The following is a 25,331-nucleotide window of genomic DNA, read 5'->3' on the forward strand; positions in this document are numbered from 1 at the left end:
TAAAAATGAAACTTTTATATTGGCCTTAGTCATTGACATAGGGTATTCATCAAGTCAGCAATTTGTGTGGCAAAGTGCCATTTGAATAGTGTATTGTTAGAATACTTATGGTCCACTTGACAAGGGCTCTTGCTGTAAATAGTGCAATTTGACTCCAGCTGTTAAAGAGTGGCTTTGACAGCATCCAAATAGAATGGAGATGCTTTACTGCACCGCAGAAAAATCAATATTGGGTTCTTGTTCATAGTAACCTGTTTTCTCTTTTTTTTTTTGCAGATTTATACAAGACTATCTAGAGTTCAATTGTGAAAGTTTAAATATTATTTTGAAAATGAAGCTGTTTTATTTCCAGATTAATGTTGGTGGCGAATGATGCTTGTGTTTAGTTAAAAAGTAAAAGACAGTGCTTTGTGGATATACATAAACAATGTGATGATGCAGCATTATTGCAACTCTATTTATAGGGGTAGATGTTAGGATGTGGGTGCATAAGTTGTGTAACTAATGACAAAAAATGTTCTTTCCTTCCTCTGTGTTTTTTTCTTTTTGTAGTGCTACTGTAGTATCCCTGTCAATTTTCTAAGTATAGGGTTTTTTTAAAGCAGGTTTCTTTGTTGTTCTCTCTGTAACAACCCCCACAGATGTTGACAATCTGTAGTGCCATTGTAGATTTTCCTGAAGCATGGTCTTGCTAGTGCTGAACAGTTTTCCAGCAGTATTCAGTGACACAAGGTTGCTATGATACCCAGCCAGTAGCAATAGGTATTGAATCACTGCTCTTAATTACAATAGAATACACGCTAGACTGTGCTCATGGTGTTCATATGGAACTAGCTCTCATTATAGCTCTAAGTCATACTTCTGTTTGAAAATTGGAGCTCTGTGAAAAACTGATTTAAAAAAAAAAAAATTTGAAATGCTCCAGTGCATCATATGAAGATTTCATCGATGCACATAAAAGGCTGGACGTGTCTGGGAATTGTTTTCCTGATGTTCCAGAAACCCTTCATGTTGGAAAGTTTCCTACCTTTTCAGCTTCAATATTTTGGATATAAGCCTGTGTTTATCATGCACTAGTGTTTCTAGTGATTTCAGTATGGTCTGGGTAAAAATACTGGAGGGAAAAGAAGATTATAAAATCTGTGCAATGGTTGCTGAAGCTTGAACTCCTAAATTATACTACTGAAAATCTAGATCAGAAAAGAGATATTTTTACTGTGTATATAAGACAAGGCAAAGATGGGGAGAGAAACATTAATTTATATTTCGACTTGTATGTGTATTTTTTGATGTATTAACACAGCAATTTCTTAATGCGTGTTGTAATAGGAGTCCTTTAGAACTTGATACTCTCTTACATAATAGTATACATATTCTGCTCTAAACAAAAATATGTAAAGGCAAGAATGTCCAGAAGTTATAAATAATAAAAGAAATATCTACTTTGTTGCTGCACAGAATAAGTAAGAGGCAAATGAAGACTGTAGGATAATAGCAGCTATTTGTTTTAGTATAGCAAGGGAAGCAATTTGAAAATAAAATAGTTATTGGAAGTCTGGAAAATCGCTGCTAGTTAAATCTTACTGATGGAAAAATTGATAGAAAAATGGAAATAAGATACAAGCACAAATACAAAATAATATTTAGCGAATAGGAAATCAGGAGTGGCACCATAAACAATGGTGTCACAGACATGGATTCCTTTAATTTCTTTCCTTTTATAATATTTAGAGCATTATTATGGAGAATTACAGATCTTGGTGATTTATGTGAAGTGGATTACTAAGGACAAAGCAAAATAGAAAGTAGTAGAGTATTTCTTCTTAAAGTTGGTAACATTGCATTGCTGCTGCAAGGTTTTGGGTTTTTTTTTCGGGAACTAGTGTTCAGTAGCTATATTTAGTAGTTTATTAAGTAAGCGTAATAGGAAAATGAGTGAAGAAAAAAGGACTCAATATATACAGGGTTTTTTTTTTCTCTGTAATTCAGTTGCAAAATATTTATTACTACATTTCCTGAGAAATTTTACAATTAAGTATTTTATCAAGGGACCAAAGTAGCAACATAACTACAGTGAAGTAATAACTTGGGAGCTATGAGATTAAATTGGGAGCAGTTAAAAAGAACCATGATGCTGAGGGATATTGATAGCTTTGACCACATGCCATCTTTCATGGAAGTTATGTAGTTTTTGAATTAGTACACCAACTCAAGAATTTGATGATTTGTGTTTTCTCCATTGATTGCCTCAAAACAAAATGAAACCAAAAAGTTGCCAATGTGATATTGTAGCACATTTTAGTCTTAAACATGTGGATAGCAATTAACACAGGGTGTCAGAAATGTAATAATAAGTCTTAACTACTTATTTCAGTGCTTCTGACGCTGATTCTTTTCTACTCTCTGACTATACTGCAGGTGACTGACTTAAAACTTCTTCCCCTTCCTAGACAGCTAATTGGACTATGTGATAAAGCTAAAGAGGCTGCTATAGTATCCTACTAGAAATAAATCTAAAGTCAATATCAACAGTCCTTGTGATGTTGAAGGATGATTTATTGAAGCTAACCTAGCTATTGTTGTCTTTTCCTTTACCTCTGAAATGCTGCAATTCTCTTCTGTCTCCTGGAATCTTTAGCAAAGTTTGCATTTTGGTTAGGGATTTAGAATTAAAAACATACAGTTTCTCTCTTATGGAAGTGGTGTTCATTATATATTTGCCACTTAGGACTGTTTCTTTTAGGTCTGGTTGTGGAGCTGGGCGCAGTTTGAGTTTTCCTATTTTGGATTTTACCCTTACTACTTTTGTAGTGTAGAAGACTTGTTCTGTAGATCAGCCTAATTGATTTTTCCTTCCAAGTGCTCTGCCTAATTCTAAAACAAATCACGTGATCTTTGTTTTAACCTTTGTTTTCTTGTTGTTCAATGGTATTCTTTAAATTCTTCACTATTCATTATAGTGATATGGTGGAATCTTTACAGTTTTGATAATCACCTTTTCTATTCTAAACATTAATTCCCTGGTCTCTAGTTTAATTAGTATTATTTTAGTGAAGAAAAATATTAACAAGAATTCAGAGTGAATTCAGTATGAGATTCTTTCCTAGGTTTCCACCTCACATACCTATTAAAAAAAAAAAGTGACTTTTTCAGAAGCACATCGTCATCTTACATGCAACTTAGAAACAGGAATTGCAGCAAACAAACCTTACCCTGCAAAAGAAAGACTTGTTATCTGCTAGCTTCCTTCTGATAGCTAATTGAAACTCTTGAATCAGTTATATAGCAGAAATAAAATCCTTGGCTAACATATGGTTTGATTTCAAACAAACAAAACAACAGCAGTGGTTATGTGTTCATTCTCTTGATATATATATATATTTTTTTTATATTAATACTCAAACTTTAATTTGTTCCAGTAGTCAGGTTTGGCTCTTGCAGTACTTAGGGGAAAAGATGAATCATGTAAGCAGACACCTGAGAATGTTTGTTTCTAAAACCTGTCCTTTTGGAAGCCTCTGCAGTAAAACTGAACAGCTTACAAGGAAAGAACAGTATGAAATCTATGGGTACAGAAACTTAGCTGCCATCCTGATACATCTCAGAATGCTATAGGATCTGAAGAAAGTCCAGCTTGCCTATTCTTAAAATCTCAAAAATGGCGCTTTCTAGAATACACAGGACTTTATGGTTTTTGATTCTTTTTCTTTAGTAGAAAGTCACTTGCTTATGAATTGATCTAGAACTGTTATGTAGGTAATTTTTCTGGTGGGACTCTTCTAATTCAAGATGGGAAATGCACTCAGAACAGCCCAGGGAAAATATGTTGTTTCCGTTGGAGTCAGCACTCAGACATAACTTAATTTTTATATGCATCAGTCCTTCTTAGGACAAAGCAATATTCTCAAGCTCCGACAAAGGTCCTGTTGGCAGTATCTCTATGTTCAGCATTATATCTCACAGATACTAGGATGTTCATTCATCCAGTAAATTGTTCAATATGATAATTCCTAAATCCTGAGCCAGCAGTCTGTGGCTTTGGATTGCTGTAGCATGGTTTGTCCAGTTGATGATCAAGAAAACTTTGGAGATGTTCCATCTTTTTTTCTAAAATGCTGAGTGAGGATGGACATTTTTCACTACCACACAGCACTGAGCTGTAAATATTTCTAAAGACATGGTTAGGAAATTTACTTTTGCATTCAAAATAATTAATATGTTAAGATGTAGGCAGAGTATTTGAATATTGAGTGTATAAATACTACTTAATTTTAAACAACATCTTATTCCTTCTTTCTATCTAAACTTTTCAAGGCCAAGACTGTCCATGTCATAAATGGATGTTAGAGATGAGTGGATTTACAGTTCACTTTTATATTCTTTCTATGATAAAATTATTAGACAAGATTTTGTCCAAAGTGTTGGAACACAACAGCTAGAGATATGAATTCTAGAGCAAAGCAAAAGTTGTTTGTAAAGTCATACATTTCTTCAAATATTCTTCTGAAAAATAAAGGATAGACTTGTTTCCTAGTGTTGAAAAATTGTGAAGGATATTCAGGATATTAATTTTACTTGCCTGTAATTCTTTGATATCTTTTAAGGATTTGTCTCCAGAATCACTTTTATATGTACACTTTAAATAAATCCAATAGAAAACTATAAGATGAGTGTTACAGGGAGAGAGTGTTAACTTGAAAACAAAATGTGCAAAACATTAAATTTTCATACCAGACCTCCACATTGAGCAATTGAATAGATGCGTTAGCAATTCTTCCTGAACAATTGAAATTTTTGTGCCCAGTAGATCCATCTGGACTACAATCTGCCTGACAGTGGCCTTCCATACATGATAAAAAGAGGGTTTATTCAGTTGCTTAGACTATTCATCACACAGCTTGAGTCTGAAGACTCCTTGGCTTAATTACTTACATTGTGCCACAGATGCATCAGCAGTGATGCTACAGTTACTGTTCAAAGTGCTGTGGGGATAGTAAAGCCTTCCACTGGGACTTAACAAAAGAAAAAAGAAAGATTACAGTGTTGGGAGGAAAAAGGGTGACTCTGCTTATGTTGCAATTAAGTTGATAGATAAACACTGGTGCAAACTCAAAAAATACTGTAGCCTTTTCTTCTTGGGAGGTGGATTCACAGGGGGATCTGGACATCCTCAGTAATGCAACCAGAGTTGTAATAAATACCATAATAAAAGTAATGCAAGGCAAGTTCAAAACAGCTTGTTTATACTAGTTCATATGGGAAAATTCATCATGAATTGACACATTTGCTCGAGACTGCATTGTCCAAATGATGCAGCCTCAGGTCAAGCATAAATTGCATGTGAAAGCAAACTGGGGCACTACTACTGACTCCAGGCTTTTTACACATAGTCCTTTATATGTGAGTACTGAGCTATAAAAAGGGTAAATGAGTAAGAAAAAAGTTCTGAATGCTGCCATCAAAGGATCCTATGACTAGGTCAGGTGTCTAGGAAGATAAGGAATATGAATGACCTTGGGGTAGTGGTGCTGTAACTGTGTGATGCTCACCCTGTGGAAGAGGCCAGCGTTGCTTTCTGGCAGGTAGGCTGGCCTCTTTGTACACTTTGGGAGACCATTGATCCTCTTAGTGACAGAAAGTCTTCACATGCTCCTAAATTCACATGCTCCTGCTCGGGAGGTGGGCAGGGTTAGACAGGGGTGTGGTATGTGGACTGCTGATAGGAGCTAATATTGGATTAGGAAGTGCATATGGTTTTTATGTGGAGATGAAAGTGTAGCCAATAATTTGCATCTCTTTTTCCTCAGCAGGTTATTTTAGAGATGGTGTATGGTGTATGTTTAAGTGCTATTTCAATTGTATACCTGCTGCTTGTAACTATTTTTGAATAAATGCATCTTTGCACATATCCTAGATTGCTTTACCTTTCAGCAGGGCAAGAAAATAAGATAGCTGTGTATTTGCTAAAAGGTTATCAACTCAAGAAAGCAGGTTTGCTGATGGGATTTACCTGAAATAAGACATGATTCAATGCTTAGATTATTTTTAAGTTACAAATACGTAAATAGGCTTGAAAGACCATATTTCTATCTAACTTTTAACAGTTCTTCAAGCATGACATTGAGAATTTGAAGTTTCTTTTAGGGAAGACTTGGACCCCCATTTCAGATTTCTCTATCTTACATTTCTTAAAGCCCTTGCTTTTTTAATTATTGCATCAAAATTCTAGTCATAAAATAGATGAGTGATGTGCACTCTCTTACTACTCTTCCACTGAATGATGTTTGATCATGTGCTGTATGCTATGCTGTCATGGGAAAAGGTGATACTAGCTTTTCTTCTTGCTTGTCTTTTAGTGATCAAGGAAATTAGGCTTCCTAAATTTGGAAGGTACTTAATGCTAAGAAGACTCATAAGTTACATCAGGCTTTTAATTTTATATGTAGAAGACACATCCAAAAGATACAATTTCCCAGTAGATAAAAAGGTGTTTCGTTCATGGGGTAGGTTTAAGATGTGCTATTTGAAATCTGAGTTTTTTGTGGAACTTGCTAACGATATTTTATGCTCATAAACCAGTTTGAAGCCCCAAACACAATTTCATTTATCTTTATATTCTAAGCTTTATAGAGTCTGCAAAAGTGTCCATCTGTTCAGTCGAGATTGCTTCAAATAGTGAGTGGTCAGAGAGACATAGCTGATAAAGGTCAAAGGAGCCTCTTGACCCCGTGGTTCTTGCCAAAGCAATTGGAGCGTAGGACTGATATACAGTTAGATACAGCTTGCTAACGTGAGCTCCACTTTAATTGGTAATGATAGCAAGAATACACAGTAAAGTCATTGCTGAAAGAAAACAAAAAGTATCCAATATAGTAATTTATTACCAGTCAGTGGGTTTCACGCACTGGGTTGTTTTACCCCTGCAGTGGTCAGAGAAAGCAAAAAGGTACTCTAACACTTAACTGAAAATGGATGCCCTGCTGCTATCAGAGATGCATGGTGGTCAAACGATTGCCTGTGCCATTAGCTTGGTAATGTTTTCTCTATTGTAAACTCAGCTCCCCATGTTCTTCCTGTGCATCAGCTGCAGATTGAAGGCTTTCTCGTTTGTCTTCTATTTGTGCTGCCAATCATCAAGCTGCTGTTCACCAAGCACATTTCAAGGAGGCAATTTTTTTTTTACTCCTATCGACTACCATCTCTAGCAACTGAGGGCTCAGAGGATTTAGAAATAAATTTAATGCTTTAATTTACACTGTGCCAGCCATTTTGTGTGTTGTTTATGTATTTGTTTTCTGTGACAATTCAAGAGACAGTTACAAGTTTCCTATTTTGCAAAACTATGCATGAGATAGATTTATGTTTTAGGGGCACATTTGCAGATACTTTCTGTTACGCTACTATTTCATTTAAAAGGTTGAAGAGAAAAATATTTTTGCAAGAAAAGATTATTTTTAACCTCTTCAGTAGTTAAAAACAGATTAAAAATGCAAACCCAAATCCAGCAAAAGATAACACAGATATTCCTTCCCACCATCAAGAATAAAAAAATTATGTAGAATAAATTATATAGAATAAAATAGAGCTGTCATTGGCAGTATAATGTATAAGACCCTTAGTTGTGGTAACCATGCTTCAGTTAACAGTTCTTCAGTATCCACAAAGTGCAAATGTAACAGGAGGGTAGGAGTACCTAAACAGCTTTTACAAGCAGGTGTGTGATGTACTTATTTTTTTTTTTTTGTGAGCCCAGAGCTGGATCAGTGATGAGATGTGATTCTGAGAAGCTATGACTTCAGAACTTCTGTTGACAGTCCAGTGACTGGCCTGATCAAGACACAGAAAATTCTCACCCATCAATAAATTCTGTTTGGCAAATTCTACTACCCTCCTCTTTCATTTCTGTAACAGGTTCTCCACAATTTAGTTTTTTAAAAGCAAAATGTTTACTGTTAATGATTGTTACAGCGTTAATGAAGACTGATTCAGACATTATATATATATGTCTTTACAGTTTCTATTTTCTTTTTAATGTAATAAAAAGACTACAGTAAAGACAGATGACAAAGCCAATTGTAAATTTCATTTAAATGAGCATATTGATATTATCAAACATCATTGTGAGATTTCAAAAATTATGTCAAAAAACTTCCTATAAGATATGGTGGTTTTGATGATTCTATATTGGGTTTTGTTTAAAAACTCTTGTTTGAAAATACATTGTACAATGGGATATTCACAGAGTATCTTCACTGAGCAAACAGTAGGGTGCTGGTATTTTAATGGTTAAGTTTGCATTAATTTATTAATAGTAAGATTATTTAATAATGAAACAATTACTCTCTAAAAGTCCATCAGATAAGACTCTTTTATCATGCCCTTCAGTGGGCTGTTGTATCTGTATTAAAAGCCAATGGCCTAATTGCTGTCAAAATAAAAAAAAAATCTTTAAAAAAACTCTCAAGTGAATCAGAAATAAAAAATCCCTGACCCCAAGAAAAATGAAATAGCAGTGCACCTTCTATGAATGAAACAACCTTCCAGTCTCTTTGACGTTATTTCATGTAAGCTCCACACATCTCTCCAGTCTCCCCCTGTCTAATCTGCCTAAAAAATCCCATTAAAGTTGTTCAATTTCTAATATTTTCTTGAGCCTTTGCAGGTGGCAAGCAATGGCTAAAGGAGGGGATTGAACTTGTCCAGTGTTAATGAATCAAAATATGTTCTTTCAAAGGGGAAAGCTCAAAGGAGCAGAATTAAACCCCTTAAATATTACATACTTAAAAAACTTATTTAGAATCATCATATGGGCTATCAACAGATAGCTCCCACTTAGGCTTTGTACATCATCATTTTTTCTGAAGGCACTGGCAGCTTTGGGACCAATTTTCTGCCACATCTATCCTGTTATGTTTGGGATAAAGTGAGAGTGCAATGAATAAAGAAGGCCATAAGTCTGGAAGAAAAGTCACATTTAATACTTCAGAACTTGCTTGGCATAGGAGTTGATACTTGTGCTGTGAGAACTGAGCAGCTTCTATTCAGTGGTATCAAAGCAACCTGTAAGTATATTTTGAATGCTGGTGGTGTTATTTTGCCTTTTAAAATTTCTACCTTGTGATTTTTGTTGCCACTTTATTTCCTTTATGTAAAAGGAATGTCAATATCATTCTTGTCAAATCTGTTTTTAGTACAAAACCCACAATAGAGTACTTCTGGTAAAAAGAAAGCAGATACGTGGAGAAAGTGCATACATATGAGGAGCTGAAAAGGTATGGGAATCCCTGTCAGCTAATGGAAGTGTATATTTTAAGTGGAATACCATTCCCAGAATAAGCTGGATCCCAGTGGAAAAAGGCCTTTAGAGATGAGAAGGCAGCTAGGTAAAATAACACTTGAATTGTACTTCCCATGAAATTTTTATGTGATATATCTGTCTTAAATCTGTATTGGATGCTGTTGGGGGCCACAGTAAGCACAGCCCCCTGCTGCCGCCTTCCCATAGTTACAGGAAAATTTTTCCTGGGGTGTTAAGAATGAGTAAAGGAGAAAAGATGTAGAGGAGCAGGGTTGTAACTTGCGGAGCAGTGATGAATTGCTTGCCAGAAAACTGGAATAAGCTTCTGAGAGATGTGTACAATGCCCCAAGCCAGTGAATGTTTAAGGGGCATTTGGAGAGTCTAGTTGGACTAAATGATCCTGTTGGTCCCCTTCCAACTGAAATAGTTTATTCTAACTCTTGTCTGATCCTAGCTCAAACATCTTTAGTGGCAAGCTGGAGGGATGTTAGGGGACACTGGCCATGCATGGAAAATAGCTTGGCATTTCAAAGCCTCCCTCAATCTTGCTCTTTCCTCAATATAGAAAGCTTTTTCTGCTGTGGGTCAGTGATGCACAGGAGGTTCACAAGTCTCAGGATATAATTTTAGTCTGTAGTCAGACTTTTTGCTTCTTTAAAGCTAACAATAGGCTATGTCAAACTTTAAAACTAGAAAAGTTTAAAATAGAAAAGGAAAGGTACAATATATAATATAAATATCTGTTAATCTGTTTTTCAGTAGTCAACAAATGCAGTTTCCAGCTCTCTGGTTTGTAGTTAGTTTTATGGGTGTTTTTCCATTCTCTGTAATCTTTTATTGCAGAGAATAGCTTGCCCATCCATCCTAAATAGCATTTTATGTCTAAAGCTTTGGATGCCCACCTTCCTTCATTGGAATGAAATGCCTGTGGCAGAGAGCTAAGAACTTGGCAGACAGTTTTAGGATCAATGTCAATAAGCTTTCATATTGAAAATAAAACATGAATGTTTATTGTGACTTCATATGTAGTAGCATCACCAGATGTCTCAATGGATTGATATTGTCACTATGTTTGCCTTTGTTTGGATGGTGATTTCACTAAAGGTTTCTAAATGTTAATCAAGCAAATACAAGTCTATAGAAAGAGAAAATGATAGGCTAAATAATAATAACTTCAATTAATGTCAAAGCTAGCCTGTGCATTCCAGTATTTGCGTTACGTGGGGTTCTCCCTATCTCTTAGAAAACAGCATAATTAAAGATTATTTTAATCCTTATACTTAACTACAATGTATTATTTTTTAAAAAAGGAAAGAGATAAAAAAACCTGAACAAGCAGTTATAATCTCTTACTTATGACTCCCTATGGAGATCTTTAAATGAGATTATGTATTTAGAGTACATTCTCATCTGGTTGGGAGCATCATTCCCTAAATAACAAAAAGCCAAATTATATTACTGCCTGAAACAAAATAGTCACATGTCATAGAGTTTATGCAGTTGATTTTTTTTTGTGTTATTTGTACTAAAATATTAACAGTTTAAAGATAGCTAATCCTATAAAATTATAGTTTGTAATGTAAAAGGAGTTAGGTAAGGTGGTCATGAGAAAGATGAGATAAACAGTGTTGCATTCCAGCAAGAGCTGGTTGCTGCTCTGTTTACTAACACTTGATGGTTTATTTTGAGATTTAACTATCTTCAACAGAAAGTTCTTTGCATTAGTGGAATGCTTCAAATGGTCAAAAGAAAATTAAAACTAAGAGTGATCTGGAAATTTCTTTATAATTTGTGATATAGAAACTGGCATTATGGTATGCAAAAGTATTACAGAGATGAGAAGTTGCTTCTTGATGTGTCTTTCTGCTTGTGAAGGTGAAATAGGCTGAGCATGGTGCTGAGAGCATAAGCTTGTGCAGGACAATAAAAACATACCAGTTGTAAATGCTTAAAGAAAAGGGCAGAAGTGTCAACAAGGAGTTTATATTCCCTCACTTCTGGTGTTTCCCTGAAGGTAAAACATACTTCTTTGGTAGATGCAGCAGGATGATGATGATATAAGATGATGTGTCACTGTGTGAACTCATCAGTTCCTTTTCAAAGTGCCTGGAGACATCCCTTCCATTGGAGTTTGTCACAGCATAGTGTCCACACTATGCCAAGGGCACTGGTAAAGAAAAGATGGAAAGTTCTCTTCTTAATGACAATTTATCATTTAAATAATGAATCTGCAAGGCTAAAACCGAGTGGGGTTTTTTTGTGGAAATAATTTTGAATATTTCCTTACGTTCAGCTGATGGTTCATCATCATTAAGTTACTTCTACATTTTAACATGTGATTCTAAAGTTGAGAGCAGCTGTAGCTCTTCTCAGATCTTCTGGTTTCAAAAACTATGTTCTTTGGTCATTTATTAACAACAGTAATTAGCCATGTGTATTTATTATGTTAGTATGTAGAATTGAAAGTTTGCTTTATAAATTGCCATTAATGTGAATGGGCTTTAAATTTTGGGGGAAAGTATGGAGAATTCTAGAAAAGATGCAGGTAGGAAATACGGTGGCACAAGGTAAAGTCAGGTGTTCACAAACATTGACTGTTTTTTTTCAAACCTTTTTCTCTTAATCATTTTCAGCTAAGGTAATTACTTGTGTGTGGGGGGATTTATTTACCTAGGTTCCTTAATGTTCTTGCTTTGTGACTTATCTCAGAAGAAGGTTTGTGACTTATCTCAGAAGGAAGTTTTAGACAGCTTTGCATGTTTTGAAATAGCAAAAGACCTAGTCTTTATCCCATACAAATCCCCTCAATATATATTTTTATATATATATTCCATATAGCAAATTGCAAAAAGGCATACAAACACTCAGGGTTTGCAAGAATCTTGAGCCATTGTAGCATTTGCTTCTCTGGCTTTATTTTGAAAAACCAAATGTTTTATGCTTTAAAATTTTCCAAAAATCCTTTTAACTTGAAATGAGACTTAGCAGAAGAAATACCAGCCTAGAGTTTTTGCAGATACGTGCAATCTAAGGTACGGCTGTGTAATTGAAGGATCTTGTTTTATACTATTTACACATGGATCTCTCTTAAGCTATTTGGAAGCAAATCTTTTTTACTTCATCAAAACTGAATAACTATAATTTAATTGAACTTAAAGGAGTTAATAGATTTTCTCTATTCCATAGGCAATTCTATGTTGATATCTTGAAAATTACAAAGAACTGTTGGATTTTTGTTTGGACATTTAATATTTTTCTTTCAGTTGACTGATACCAGCTGCATCCAACAGCCCTTTACTATTTTACCAGCTAAGACAAAATGGAACAATGCAAACTTTCATATTCTCTTATTTGACCTGGAAAAACTTGAGGAACTTCTATCATCTCAACTTAATGGATTAAAGTCATCAAAATCATTCCACAATCAATGCACTCTAGAAAGAGCTAAAAGTACTACTGAGAAAAGGGCACTGACATTAAAAAGAAATAAAACTGCTGCCTTCGTACCTCAAGTAGATGGGCAGGCAGAGACTGTTTGTTCAGACCAAGTTCATAGGGATAATAATGCAGCTAGACCTATGGAAGACAGTGGTGGCATAAAAAAATGGAAAAAAACTAAGAGTTCAAGAAAGATCAGAATGCAGCCCTCAGGAAACATCGATGTGAACATCGCAACCGATACAGCTAAACTGCTTTTGTCATGTCTCCTACCATGGGGCATAGATAAAGAAATAGACAATTTCTGTGCAAGGCACCTGGACATCTTGAGGCTTCGGTGTCCTGTTTCTTTTGGACTTGTGTCAGATGAAAGCCACCTCTCACTGATGTTGCCAGGATGGAAATGCACTGATTGTGGCATGCTAGAAGAACATGGAGTTTTCAATTTGTTTTCAAAAAGAGTCCTTGATTTATCAAACAAATACCTTGCTGCAACTGAAGGGCAATTTGGAAAGAAGGATGGACCTGAGAATAATGATTATGGAACAAGGGACTTGGAAACAGTACTTTTCTTATTTAGTAGAATAGCTTTGATCAACAGGATAATTAACACACCTTCAGCAGTTACAGATAAAATCAAAAGGTAAGAACTTCTTCATTATGAGTGGACTGTATTTTCTAATGTCTCTACATCCAAACAAATTCCTCCTAGTCACAGTAATGCACTTGGTTATACTTTTCTGTCCCAAAGACACATAAAAATGAAGCATACCTTAAAATAAAACACCAAGCCAATGCCTTGATTTCAAAGAACAAGTCAGAGCAGAGTAATCTCTAAACATAAATTATTGAATTGGTATTATTCCTGCCCCAAACCTTACCTCTGAAAAGCTTATTAGGTAACACACAGCCAGTCACATACGTTTTGGGAAGAGGATCTTCAACAAGCACATCTCCAGATTTTCAGTTTCTGCATTCCTTCTGCAGGACTCCAAGATTAGCTCGGTTGGTTAGAGTGCTAATATCACTGATATTATGGATTCAATCCCTGTATGGGCCATTCACTTAAGAGGTGGGCTTCTGGGCCCCTTCCAGCTGAGGATATTCTGAAGTCTTCTCTTCCTTTGTAGTTGTTGAAAAATGAAAACAACTTTTCTTAAATATGTGCTTCTTTAATGAAGATTATGTTCTTTCTCTAGAGCTTTTTGACAGATGTTCTTTGAAGAAAAGGTGATCAGGATATAAGTGTCTTTACATTTTTCTGTTTAGCAGATAAGAATTGATGCAGGATTTTTTTCAAAAGAGCAAGAACTTGAATTATCTGGCTTCACACCCAGTTTTTTCCTGAGGTCTCTTTAGGTGCATAGTGAGATGTGCATTAAGCACTTTTGTGCTGTTTAAACTTCCACTCCCTATAAGCAATAAACTTCCTTTGCCATGGAACCCTTGACTTCACAGATAAATAAAACATAGGAGAGAAGAATAGTCTGCCCTAGTTATCCTATCTGAAGTACAATGCCCCCAGTAATGATGGCAGCTCCTGGGAATGAATGCCTCATCAGCCCTTATGTTGTGAGAGCCATCCCAAATAGCATTTATGTTACTCAAAGCAAATTTATTGACTAAATACTTTTTCAGCATTAAAGGAAAAATAACATGCTCAACATTATTTGACCAAGCCAAATAGAGCATGTTAATCAGGCAATGGATATTGTCCATGCATTTTTTGTTGTTTGACAAACATAGTGTTGGTTTGTATTTAGTATTTTAGGGACAATTAACTTCAGTGTTGGTGATGCTATGGCCCCAAGGCAAGAAGGGAGGACAGAAAATATTGATCTTGCAGCAAATATCTGCACCTCCCACAAAGCTCTAGGCACTCAGCCTCTCTTAAGACATATGCACTATCCCACAGGACAGATACACATTTCTTATTCACTTTTGCTGCTAATTGTGTTGTCTGTTGGTCCATATTCAGTACAAACTCTTACATTAATACTTGTTTCAGGATTCCAGCTTGAACATGAATCCTCTTCCATGGAAAAAAGTACTTTATGCTTGCCTTGTGCAGCACTCTTTTGGAAACACATTGTGTAAATTTATTAGCATACCAAAATCAAACATTTTTCCCAGACAAGGACATCCTGACTTTGGGAAATATATCCTGTAAAATTATAAGTATCAAAGTTGCTGCAAGGGAAAAAATGCCTTTTTCTTGTTTGTTTGGTTTTTTCCCCCAGAACAATGCTATATATTTTTATGTTTTCTCTAGGATACATAAAGATATAAACCCTACCATCTTTAACAAATGTTATTTTGGTGAGTTTTCCTTCAAAAAGTACAGTATGCAGCCAAACCTCTTTGGACAGTTGCTTTATCCAAAACTGCAGTATGCTCAAGGGAAAAGAAACCTACATACTGAATTCTAATTCACAACAGTATTTGCAAAAGTAGTTAGTAGAACAGCTCTCACAGCTTGATTGGGTTCTGCTGCCATTTTTTGCAACTTGATGCAACCTGTCAAAATAAAGGAACCTGCAGCAAAATGTGTCAGATCATAAAAGTGGGACAGAGACAGGAAGAAGCTGGGAAGAAAAGATCTTCAACAAATTTGTTTTCTTCTGCTTTTTTTTGTGTCTTGAACTTACAGCTCTCAAGCTTGAAGCTTTCAGAGTTGTTTGGTATTGTAAAGTCTTTTGAAGTGTTGCAACTCACTGTTCATTGTAGTGAATTTGAAAGGCAAATATATTATTTTTAAAATGACACACAAATGTAGTTTTTGCAGGTCACTATAGTGGTTTATTTAAAAGAAATAGTTCTAAATTGTGCAAGGGTTTGGAGTGTTTTTTTTTCACTTTCTTTCTCCACCATCCATATCCTTTGTTTTCAAGGGTTAGGTTGCTGAGTTAGTGACTCAGAAAGAGCAATATGTACACACTAGTCTCCTAAATTGTAGCCATCCACTGAAATCCCAAGTATTGTAATGATACTCTAAATTATTTACCACTGTAGAAAAAAAAGGAAAACCTATAAAAAAAGCCTTTTTGTTTCCCTTGAACTTTTGTCCTGTGCATTTGGAAAAAAACCCAGGCAAATTCTTTTGTGAAAATGGTATTTTAATTCAGTTCTTTACATATGAATTTGTTTCTTTATTGCAAAATAAAGCTTCACATTTGGCTCAAAGTTTATTAGGCTTAAGTTCCTGCATTTAGATGAGACATTTCAGTGTTGTATATTTGTGAATGTTTCAATACCTAGTTGTAGACAAAAGAATGTGACTTCTGAGGAGAAACTTAATTGGGGTTGATAGTAATTGGTATCAGAATACCTGCTGTAAAAAACCCCCAACCCTACCTTAATACATAAGATTGCTCATATGTGTGTTCAGGTTTTGTTTAATAGTTTCATATTCTTTAAGTCCACAGAAACCAGAATCTGTACACGACAAATGGCGAAATGTAGAAGCCATAACACTTTCATGCCCCAATTTTTATGCAGAATTACCAATCAGTAAGTATGTGAATTGGCAGTATTAACTTTTAAGTGTTCTGGTTTTGCATGCTTTTTGTTGCTATAATATAGACTTTAATTTCAGTAATGATAAAAAATGTTGCTCTTTATGCTGTCCCATCTGTGAAGAGAGAAACTGAATTACTCTGTTTCTTTTGTGAATATCACAAGAAATGTGTAAACAAAGTGTTAATTGGAATCAATGATTTTTTTTCCTGTTACGACAAGATGTTTAGTTGAGTTTCTAAAGACACTTCCCAGCAATCAGAAAAACAGCAATGTAATAAGACAAACACTGCCCTCATCTCCTTCCCCCATCTCCCTCATCACCATTACGTGCCCACCCAATAATATATACAGCCCTCCAAGCAAACTGTTGCCTTAGTAATACAAGCACCATCCTGACTGTTCAATAATGCCTTTAGACTTCTGGCTCAGGGCAGAATAAAGTAATCTGTTCCTGTTAATGTCCCACAGGCCATTGCTCGTCAATCTTGGCTTTGCAAGCCAGCCTTGGTTTGCTTGCAATATGTAACTAACCAAAGAACATTTAAATAAAAACCTAAACAGAATATGGACATTTGTCAGTACGTGGTACCTGAAAAATATAGTGTTCCTCTTACAGAATAAGCCATGCCTAGGCTGAAAACACAAATTCTTTTACATCAAATCTTGATACTGTGCTGTGTAGGTAAACCTTAATATCCCCATCAAAAATTAGTTACCTTTCCTTCTCTAATATGCACCACAACTGTAGAACTTGCAATGACAGGAGAAATGTCCATTAGAAAAAAGAGATGGAACATAAAATCAAGTGACAATAGAAAATAAGTAGGGGAAATGCATGGAAATGGTGACTAAAATGTTCCTGAACATAAAAATATATTTACTGAGTGACCTAAAAATTCTAAGGTAATCTAACTCATATGCCATATCTCCTAGTTCATACAGTTGTTCAGATTTATAAATTGAAATCTAATCTGAGACTTGCAGGACTCAGAGATTCTAGGAACAACCTGTTCTTCAGCATCAAGGACAGACTGCACAGCAGAACAGGGAATGCATAGTTAAGTAGTCCAAAATAGAAAGTATTTTTAATATATTTAGAAAATTGTGATGAAAGAGTACTCCATGGAATATCAGTTCTCTGTTTAAAAAAACTAACCTAACAAAAAAAAAGAAGAAAAAAACCAAAAAACCCAACACTAATTTAACTTAGGATAAGAATAAATGTTAAAGCAATAGATTGTCTGAACACCTTGTGCTTATTGTATTGGATGAGAGCATTTTCTAAGAAATTACATTTTTTCAGATCTTTTCAGGTGCGTTGCTGAAAACTTAAAAATGTTAAAATATTTTTCTGTTTGTGTGCTTCTCTATATATTGTCAGTTCATTAACTATCTATGTGTTTTTCAGGTAAGAGTAGGTGTCATTCCCCAGACTTTGGGAGCATTTCATTGCTGAAACTCATTTGTTGTTGGAACGACCAATCTGTAAAGGTAGGAAATAGCCTGTGTCAGTTGTAGCAATGTAATCCTAAGTGCCGTTTACTGTAATTTAGTATTTGGAATCAGTAATGTGACCTAATAGTTACAATTTATGGGGAAACTATTACATAAGTCATGCCATTCAGGTCTGTGGAAAGCAGATTAGCATTACAGTATGAAGTATGCCTTAAAGTAAATGTTTAGATGTGACAAAGTAACTCTCCTACTAATCTTTCATCTAAGTGCTCTTGTTCATAGCTTTTATTTAATAAATTACACTTATTTTTTTCTCTAACAACCACTTGTAACTTGCATCAAAAAAGCCATTTTTGGCTCCATGAAAACAAAAGTCAAAAATAAGGGCAGTGTCCTATATTAGTGTATTATTATAGAAGAAACTGAAAATGCCGTAGTGAAGGGCAAAAATCCTGAGTCTTTAATTATTGAAATAGTCTTTAAGAATAACTTGCAAGCCATGTAATTATGGGTTCTTCTGGTCATTCCTATTATTAGTGAAGAACCTGAAGTCTTGAGAGATAAAGAACTTTTTGAGAGTTACAGGCAGCAGTGCAACAATCTAAGCAGTGAAATCTGGAGACCATTTTTCATTTTGGAAATATGCATTTAAATAAAGTTGTGTTGTTATTTGAATGAGTTAATATTCAGGGATACAAAACTCAAGATGTTATACTCTGACCACAATGGATTTTATTCCAGAAAGGGGAAATACCTGTTACAAATCTAGTTTATGATATTACTTTTGAAATTGAATGCAACTTTCTGCTACTTCAAATGCAAAGAATATTTTCCAGAGCTGAGTTTTGCAGGGGTGCTCCAGTAATAGTCCCCTGTTCTGTTAGACAGAAATAGTTTCTGCAAATATTCACATGCAATTGATTCCAGCATTTCATCTTGAGCTTATCAGTTGTTTATTATATTCCTACTGTCTGCACATCTTCCATACCATTTCTGAATTCTTTTTCTCTCCCCTTTCTCTTACAGGAAGATTTTTTTTTTTTCTTTTCAAACCTCAATAACTGCAATTGTCATGTGGAATGCATAAAATCTCTTGCTGACCTGGTCAGCCACTGAAACTCTTCAGAGAATAGTTAATATATTTATGAAGTTGTGTTTGTAGCATAATTGATTATGTGAGATCTAGGTATTTATATTTTTGAGAGTATTTAGCAACTGATCAGTGTATACAATGATCCTGGTCTCATCTAGCAGAGGAGGTTAGTGTGCTGAAAGATAAGGTATGGAATAAGCTGCCTCATGCTTTTTTTACCTGAAAAGACTTTAAATGTAAGACACTGAAATTGTCAACTACTGCAAATATCATGCTCTCAATGCTTCTCAAATTTTAACATTATTCAGGTACAGCACTGTAGCTGCACTGAGTTTTGATAACCCACTTAGTAGCACAGATTTTGGGTTGCTTGCCCACCAAGTGCCATAAATCTTCTAAGATTCAAAAATAATATGTTGATGGTAGGTATGATATTTAGTTACCAGTAGTTATATGAAATTATAGTTTCTTGTTGACAATAAGGTTTTGTTAAAACTTTATTTATGCATTCACAGTTTAATGCCCAATTTATTAATGCTGAGCAGCCTAATTAAGTGCTCATGTACATTTACCAAAAACATCACTATTTAGGCTAGTTTTTATAAACTTTTTCTATTGTGATCTTCCGTGATGGATACTGATTCTCAAACATGACCCAAAGGAATTACCGATTATTGGTTCCTCATCTCCTTACAGCACCGTAACAGATTCTGTGCAAACAAACTGAAAAAAACTGCTGCAAATTTTTTATCAAGGGTCTACTGACTTGTTGAAGTTGAAGGCTGTAGGGAGGTAATTTTCTAAATCAAAATTTAGAAATGTGTATGTTTTTAAAATATTTTTTTAGTATTTTCTTTTTCCCAGATGATTTGAAAGGAAAGGTCATCATCTTCTGTTTTGCTGTTCTTTCAGATAAACTATAGCATTCCTTGCCACATTCCCATCCCACCCAGAAATGACTGATGTGTTCATGTTTCCAAATAGGTATATGAAGGAAAAATATACAGTTCAGTGGAAGTATCTAGACAACTGTCCTGACAATTACTGTGCAGAATTAGAGTGAAGCAGACTGAATCATTCAAGTTGATGTTTTGATGTGTATTTTTCCCCCATGATGTGACTGTGTTATGGAGGCACCTGGGAGGCAGTTTCTGCAAGGCTCAGACCTGTAGAGGTTATGGCCTGAGCAATAACCAGGAGTGATATCTATTGACTTCTCTCTTTAAACCCACTGATCAGAAAGAGAATAGTAATCCTTGGAAGTAATTGATAAAGTGTAGAAAGGAAAGCCAGGATAACTTAGTATGGATGTAACAGTACAACTTTTGTTCACTTGTCTTTTTGAACTACTCTGTATTATTGCTACTTCAAACAATTATCTTTCACTTTTAATATCAGTATTTATAGGTCGGCATATGGTATTTATATTTCCTCAGTCAAAGAAGCAGCATAATTTGTCACATTTAAAATTCCAAACTAAAAAAAAAATCGTATTTTCAACAGCAGTTACAATTATAGGGAAAAAAATTAAAGCATATGTAGCCAATAAGGTAGCTAATTTATATCTAGAAGGACACTAAAGATAAAGTGGAAATGATCAGAGAAAATGAAAGGTGCTCATGTAGATTTGTTACATTATAAACAGGAAAAACTACTGGAGATTATTAAACTTGGTGATAAGGCTAGATGAGGTATATAAATTTTGGAGTAAGATTCCATGAGAAGACAAAACTAAACATGAAACCACACCAAGCACTGTGGAATTACAGATACAGTCACAGTCAAGTAACATGCAGAGACATCTACAGGTGCCTCTACAATAATATCATGTTGTGCCATTTGTTGCAGTTTTTTGCTTTAAGATGTTAGAGGAAGTTATTACAAATGCTGCCTGGCATGCACAGCAGTGATACAAATAAAGATCATCTAATCCAGATTAGTGACAGGTTCTTAGCAGATCTCTTTTGTGTACCTCTGTAAGAATTGTTTTGTCAAAAATTTCCCCAGGACAATGAAAATGTGTCCGTGTTTCTTTCTCTTTCTTAATTATTATAGATATATTGTAAGAGTCTGCTGCAAAGTCAGGATCTGTAATCCCCAAAGCTCAGGGCTGTATAGACATGAGGAACTGGGAACTGCCTTTGGTGTCCCCTGTAAAATAAAGTTCTATTATAACAAGATGAAGGTTTGTGCTGTGTTGAATCACATAGGGCTGGGTTCACTTGCAGTGAACTTTTACATTGTGGACCTGACTATAGTATATTTGTCTACAATAAAGGATTTTGTCACAAAGGACACCCACAGACTTTGTTCCACTTAATGATTTGAATTTACAAGGGCATTTAGAGATATTTTTGAGGTACTTGATTAGTGAGTTGAAACGATCTCTCTTCCAGGCAGTTTGAAGGATACTATATCAACTTTTAGCCATATGAAACTTAAATAATTTTAATAGCTTTATTATAATATAAATAGTGTATAAGCTTAAGATGTTTATAATAACATATATTAAACTTCAAGTTTTTGTATTCAACTTAAATTCATATTTAAGTTGAAGTTGAAACCTTAGATTCACCCTGTTTGTCAGGAAATTTCTTGTACTTGAGAATGAATACCTTCCCAAATGGGAAAAATTGTATTCCTTTTCTGAAGGAAATACCAAATGCCAAGAAAGTACACCATGCTGAAAATTAGACTAAGAATTAGAAAGGTTTGGGGTCTTTTGTCTAAGGTCTTCACGTGCTTCATAAATGTCTTTACATCTTTAAATGCCCTTAGTTCTTATGGCACCCTTTTGCTAAAGAGAAGGAAAGTATTAACTCTGTCAGCCTGTCTCCACACTGCATTGTCCTAATGCCCACATGAGGTGCATCAGCTACTGCAAGTGCCATTTACAGGCTGCTCACAACTCCAGGACGTGTTTCTTTTCCATAAGAGGGGTTTGAGGAATGATATTTCTCTCTGTGTTAGATAAAAAATTTGGGGGTATTATGTTTGAGCTAGAGGAATAGAGCATCACCACTAAAAACAAAACATTCTTTAATTTTATCAGAGAGGCTAGATGCCAGAAACTCTAAAATAGTCAAAACCAAGTTACCCCAAGACAACAAGGTCATTATTCAGTCTATCAAGCCCTTTTGCACACATCAGAAAAAAAGAATGAAGATACTTATTAGCTGTTATCACCTTGTGTTTTACTATTTTGTTAGTAATTGTTTATCCTTGAAATCAAGGAGGCAGTAGGTGACTGTTTCTAGATTTGACATGAAAGAAAATGAATGTTTATTGGGAAGAAGTCCTGACTGACAACTTACACTATTTTATTGCTATCTAGTTAACCTTTTTTTCCTCAGTGTGTATGTAGAGACACATGATTATCACTGCCTGAAAGACTTATTTTTCTAATGACATTCACCAGGACAGTCTCCAGATTTTGTGCAAATTGGTTAAAATTGTCAAATACTTTGATAAATAATTGAGATACTGATATCATCCAATAATAATTTGCATTTACGACAGATTGTTGAGGCAATGCAAGCAGTGCTGCTGGCAGAAGTTCAAAGGACTATTAATCCCTTGAGAAAGACAGCAATTTGCAGAGAGTCATTGGCTATAGCAGAGAATGGAAATGGTAAGTTTTGGACACTCCCAAAGACTGAGGAGAGGGATTTGCAATATATTAAAAATAATAGAGTGGTTTGGGTTGGAAAGGACCTTAGAAAACATCCAGTTCCAACTGCCTGCCTTGGGATGGACACCTTCCACTTGACCAGGATGCTTAAGGCTTCGTCCAGCCTGGGCTTGAACACTCCCAAGGATGGGCCATCCACAACTTCAGGCAACCTGCTCCAGTCCCTCACCACCTTTGTTTAACCTAAATCTATCCTCTTTCACTTTAAATACATTACCCCTTGTTCTATCACTATGCAACCTTGTAAAACGTCCCTCTCAGAAAATTTTCTTTTCCTTGTAGGTGGAAAATTTGTTGGTGTATTATTTTAAAAGAACTTCCTCTAGAAATCAGAAAAAGCTTGGGAGTATGAGTTCACAATACTTTACTTGTGTGTGAGACAAGCCAAATGGCCTATTTCTAACTTCATCAGGCTAGGAGTTTTCTCATATGATTGTCAAGGAGTTAAAGGACTTTCACACTTTCTTGTCACCTCTGAATAGTCAAGAAGAAAAAGTAAAGTTTCTTTGATTGTATAATAGGTCTGATATTTGCAAATAAAATTCAAAATGTATTTGAAATACAATCAATAAATCATATTGGAAAGAAGTTTTACAAATTTATCTTTCCAGTGACATCAGACCTTATACAGCACTAAAAATTAATTGCTTAAATTTTATAACTTCATAATGTAATACAGAATATTTTATTTTTCTTTTAGAAATAACCTCCGTGCAAGGAGATATCAAATGCATTTTACAATTAGATCATTTAATTTTACAAGAAGCTTACTCTTTGCAACTTTACAATGGTGCTAATGTTTATGGTGAAAAAAGATTGAACTTGAATTTATGTTATGTAGTTATACTCTTTTTTTTTTTTTAGCCCATTAGCTGAGTCTTAAAATTAAGTGACCTAAATTTTAGATCCAATCTTATTAGTGAGCCTTCACTTGGGAAACTAATTTATTATCTCATTGAGTGTGTGTGTCTGTCATGAAAATTTGTTACCAATATCCTTGTTCCAGCATACTAAAAATGATCAGTGATACTTGCTTCAGGTCACAATACAAAGAGGTGTCTCTATAATTTTAAAATGCAAAACACTTTCAGTGATTGTCATATATGAGTTTATACTTTGCTTACATTGAATATTGTTTCTAATAATTTTGTTTATCTGGTTTGGCTCAAGCTGCATTGTAAGTAAAGCAGCCCCAGCTATAAAGTTCATGTATGGACTAAATTTCCAATTTCCTGAATTTTCAGTGTCTATTTCAATGAAGTATTTTGACACAGATTTACAGCTAAGATGGAACTAACTGAAAGTTGCAAATGCAGGTGTCTCCAAACTCCAAATGTGTTTAGATCTTTGGGTTTATTTCAAAACTTTCTGTAGTAAATGAAAAGAACATTTCTGTTACATAAAAAGTGCTGGTATGATTCTATTAGTCAATTGTTGTTTAATTCTAATTAAGTCTCAAACAAGTTATGAATTCAGGGGAGTTACTTCCACCCTCTGAAAGGGGGATTTTTTTATTGTCTAGTAACAGATAGTTTTTACTGTTATTTTGTTCTTGACCTAATTATTTGATGATTATTCAAAAAAACAACTAGAAAACTGCTAGGAGAAAAATATGCATAAGCATTTGTACCTACTCCATGATCTGAACTACATAAATACATGCTGTAAAGAAGAGTGGATGTTTTTACATATTTAGAATTTAATGTAGTCTGAAAGAGGCAGAAAACATACAGAATGATTGGAAAAGAGATTTTGCACTGTATTTAATATTATATTAGATTTCTTTTTGTTCTCATTTCCACTTATGTTTGTTGCATTATTTATCACAGTATGTAAATAGCAGAAGTATTCTTGTTTCAGCTTGTAGTGTTTTGTCACATGTATTGTAGAACATGATGAGTTCATAGGGAATTAAACAATTTTTTTTTATTTCTAATATATGGAAGAGTATAACGATTTGTGTCTTGTAATAACATGCAGAAATTATTAAAAACCCATGCAGGAGTAAGTCCACAACCAGTGTAATTGTTAAGACAAGTAATTATGTCTAGATTTAGTAATTTATCTGATAGGTATGTCATATTTAATAAAATACTCTGTATTTATGGGCTGTACAGTAGTTGGCATCTTGTGCAATATTAAGGTAAAGGTTAAATATTGCTTTGGGTCTTTAAATTATAGTTCAAGATTGGCTTTGTGCCCTCTGATCCAAAGTAAAAGAATCTGAATCTTGGATGCCATCACCATTGCATTGTATTGCATTTTTCTTTACTTGGAATTAATAGGTTAGATCTAGAGATGTTTAATATTATTTAACTCAACAAATTTCCACTGACGTGAATAGGAGTTTTTTGTTTTTTTTTTTTTCAAAATACAAACTTTTAGAATTTGCCATTCAATTTTAATCTTTGAGGTTCATAGTATATTATATAATTGGGACTTTTTTTTTCAGAAAGATACTTATTCCTTTGAAGCTCCTACATCTTTACTTCATGGTTAAGGGTGATCAAATGTAGACAGCAGCTTCACTTGATGAATAATTTAAAATGTCATATTTTTCTGTGGTTCCATACAGACAGAATTTTACTTATTTGATTAAAAAAACCCAAACAAACAAAAACCACAACCAAACCAAAAGAAAAAGCCCAAGTCACCAAACTCATATTTTTCCAGAAACTAAGATAAGGAATTTTAAAAACCCAAACTGTGCATGTAAGCATGCCAGAGAAAGGGTTAACTCTGTTCTGTCCTAGTACATTCTTCCATTGTTGCTAAAAGGAATTATAAATACAAACAGCTGCAATTGCTTTATGTTAATGTTAGAGATAATAATTTT

The 25,331-nt window shown here is 34.6% G+C and overlaps 1 protein-coding gene across 1 annotated transcript in view; it reads left to right on the top strand.

Moving 5' to 3' along the window:
• The window catches only part of WDR72 (WD repeat domain 72), a 100,199-nt gene that overhangs the window by 39,328 nt on the left and 35,540 nt on the right, over nt 1-25,331 (top strand). The window contains exons 15-18 of the mRNA XM_053954793.1: nt 12,563-13,380; nt 16,156-16,247; nt 17,665-17,747; nt 22,324-22,435. Of these exons, the coding sequence (XP_053810768.1) occupies nt 12,563-13,380; nt 16,156-16,247; nt 17,665-17,747; nt 22,324-22,435 (1,105 nt within the window). The remainder of the gene's footprint in view (nt 1-12,562; nt 13,381-16,155; nt 16,248-17,664; nt 17,748-22,323; nt 22,436-25,331) is intronic.

Source organism: Vidua chalybeata, chromosome 13 (assembly GCF_026979565.1).
Source record: "Vidua chalybeata isolate OUT-0048 chromosome 13, bVidCha1 merged haplotype, whole genome shotgun sequence".
In the NCBI taxonomy this organism is placed as follows: domain Eukaryota; kingdom Metazoa; phylum Chordata; class Aves; order Passeriformes; family Viduidae; genus Vidua; species Vidua chalybeata.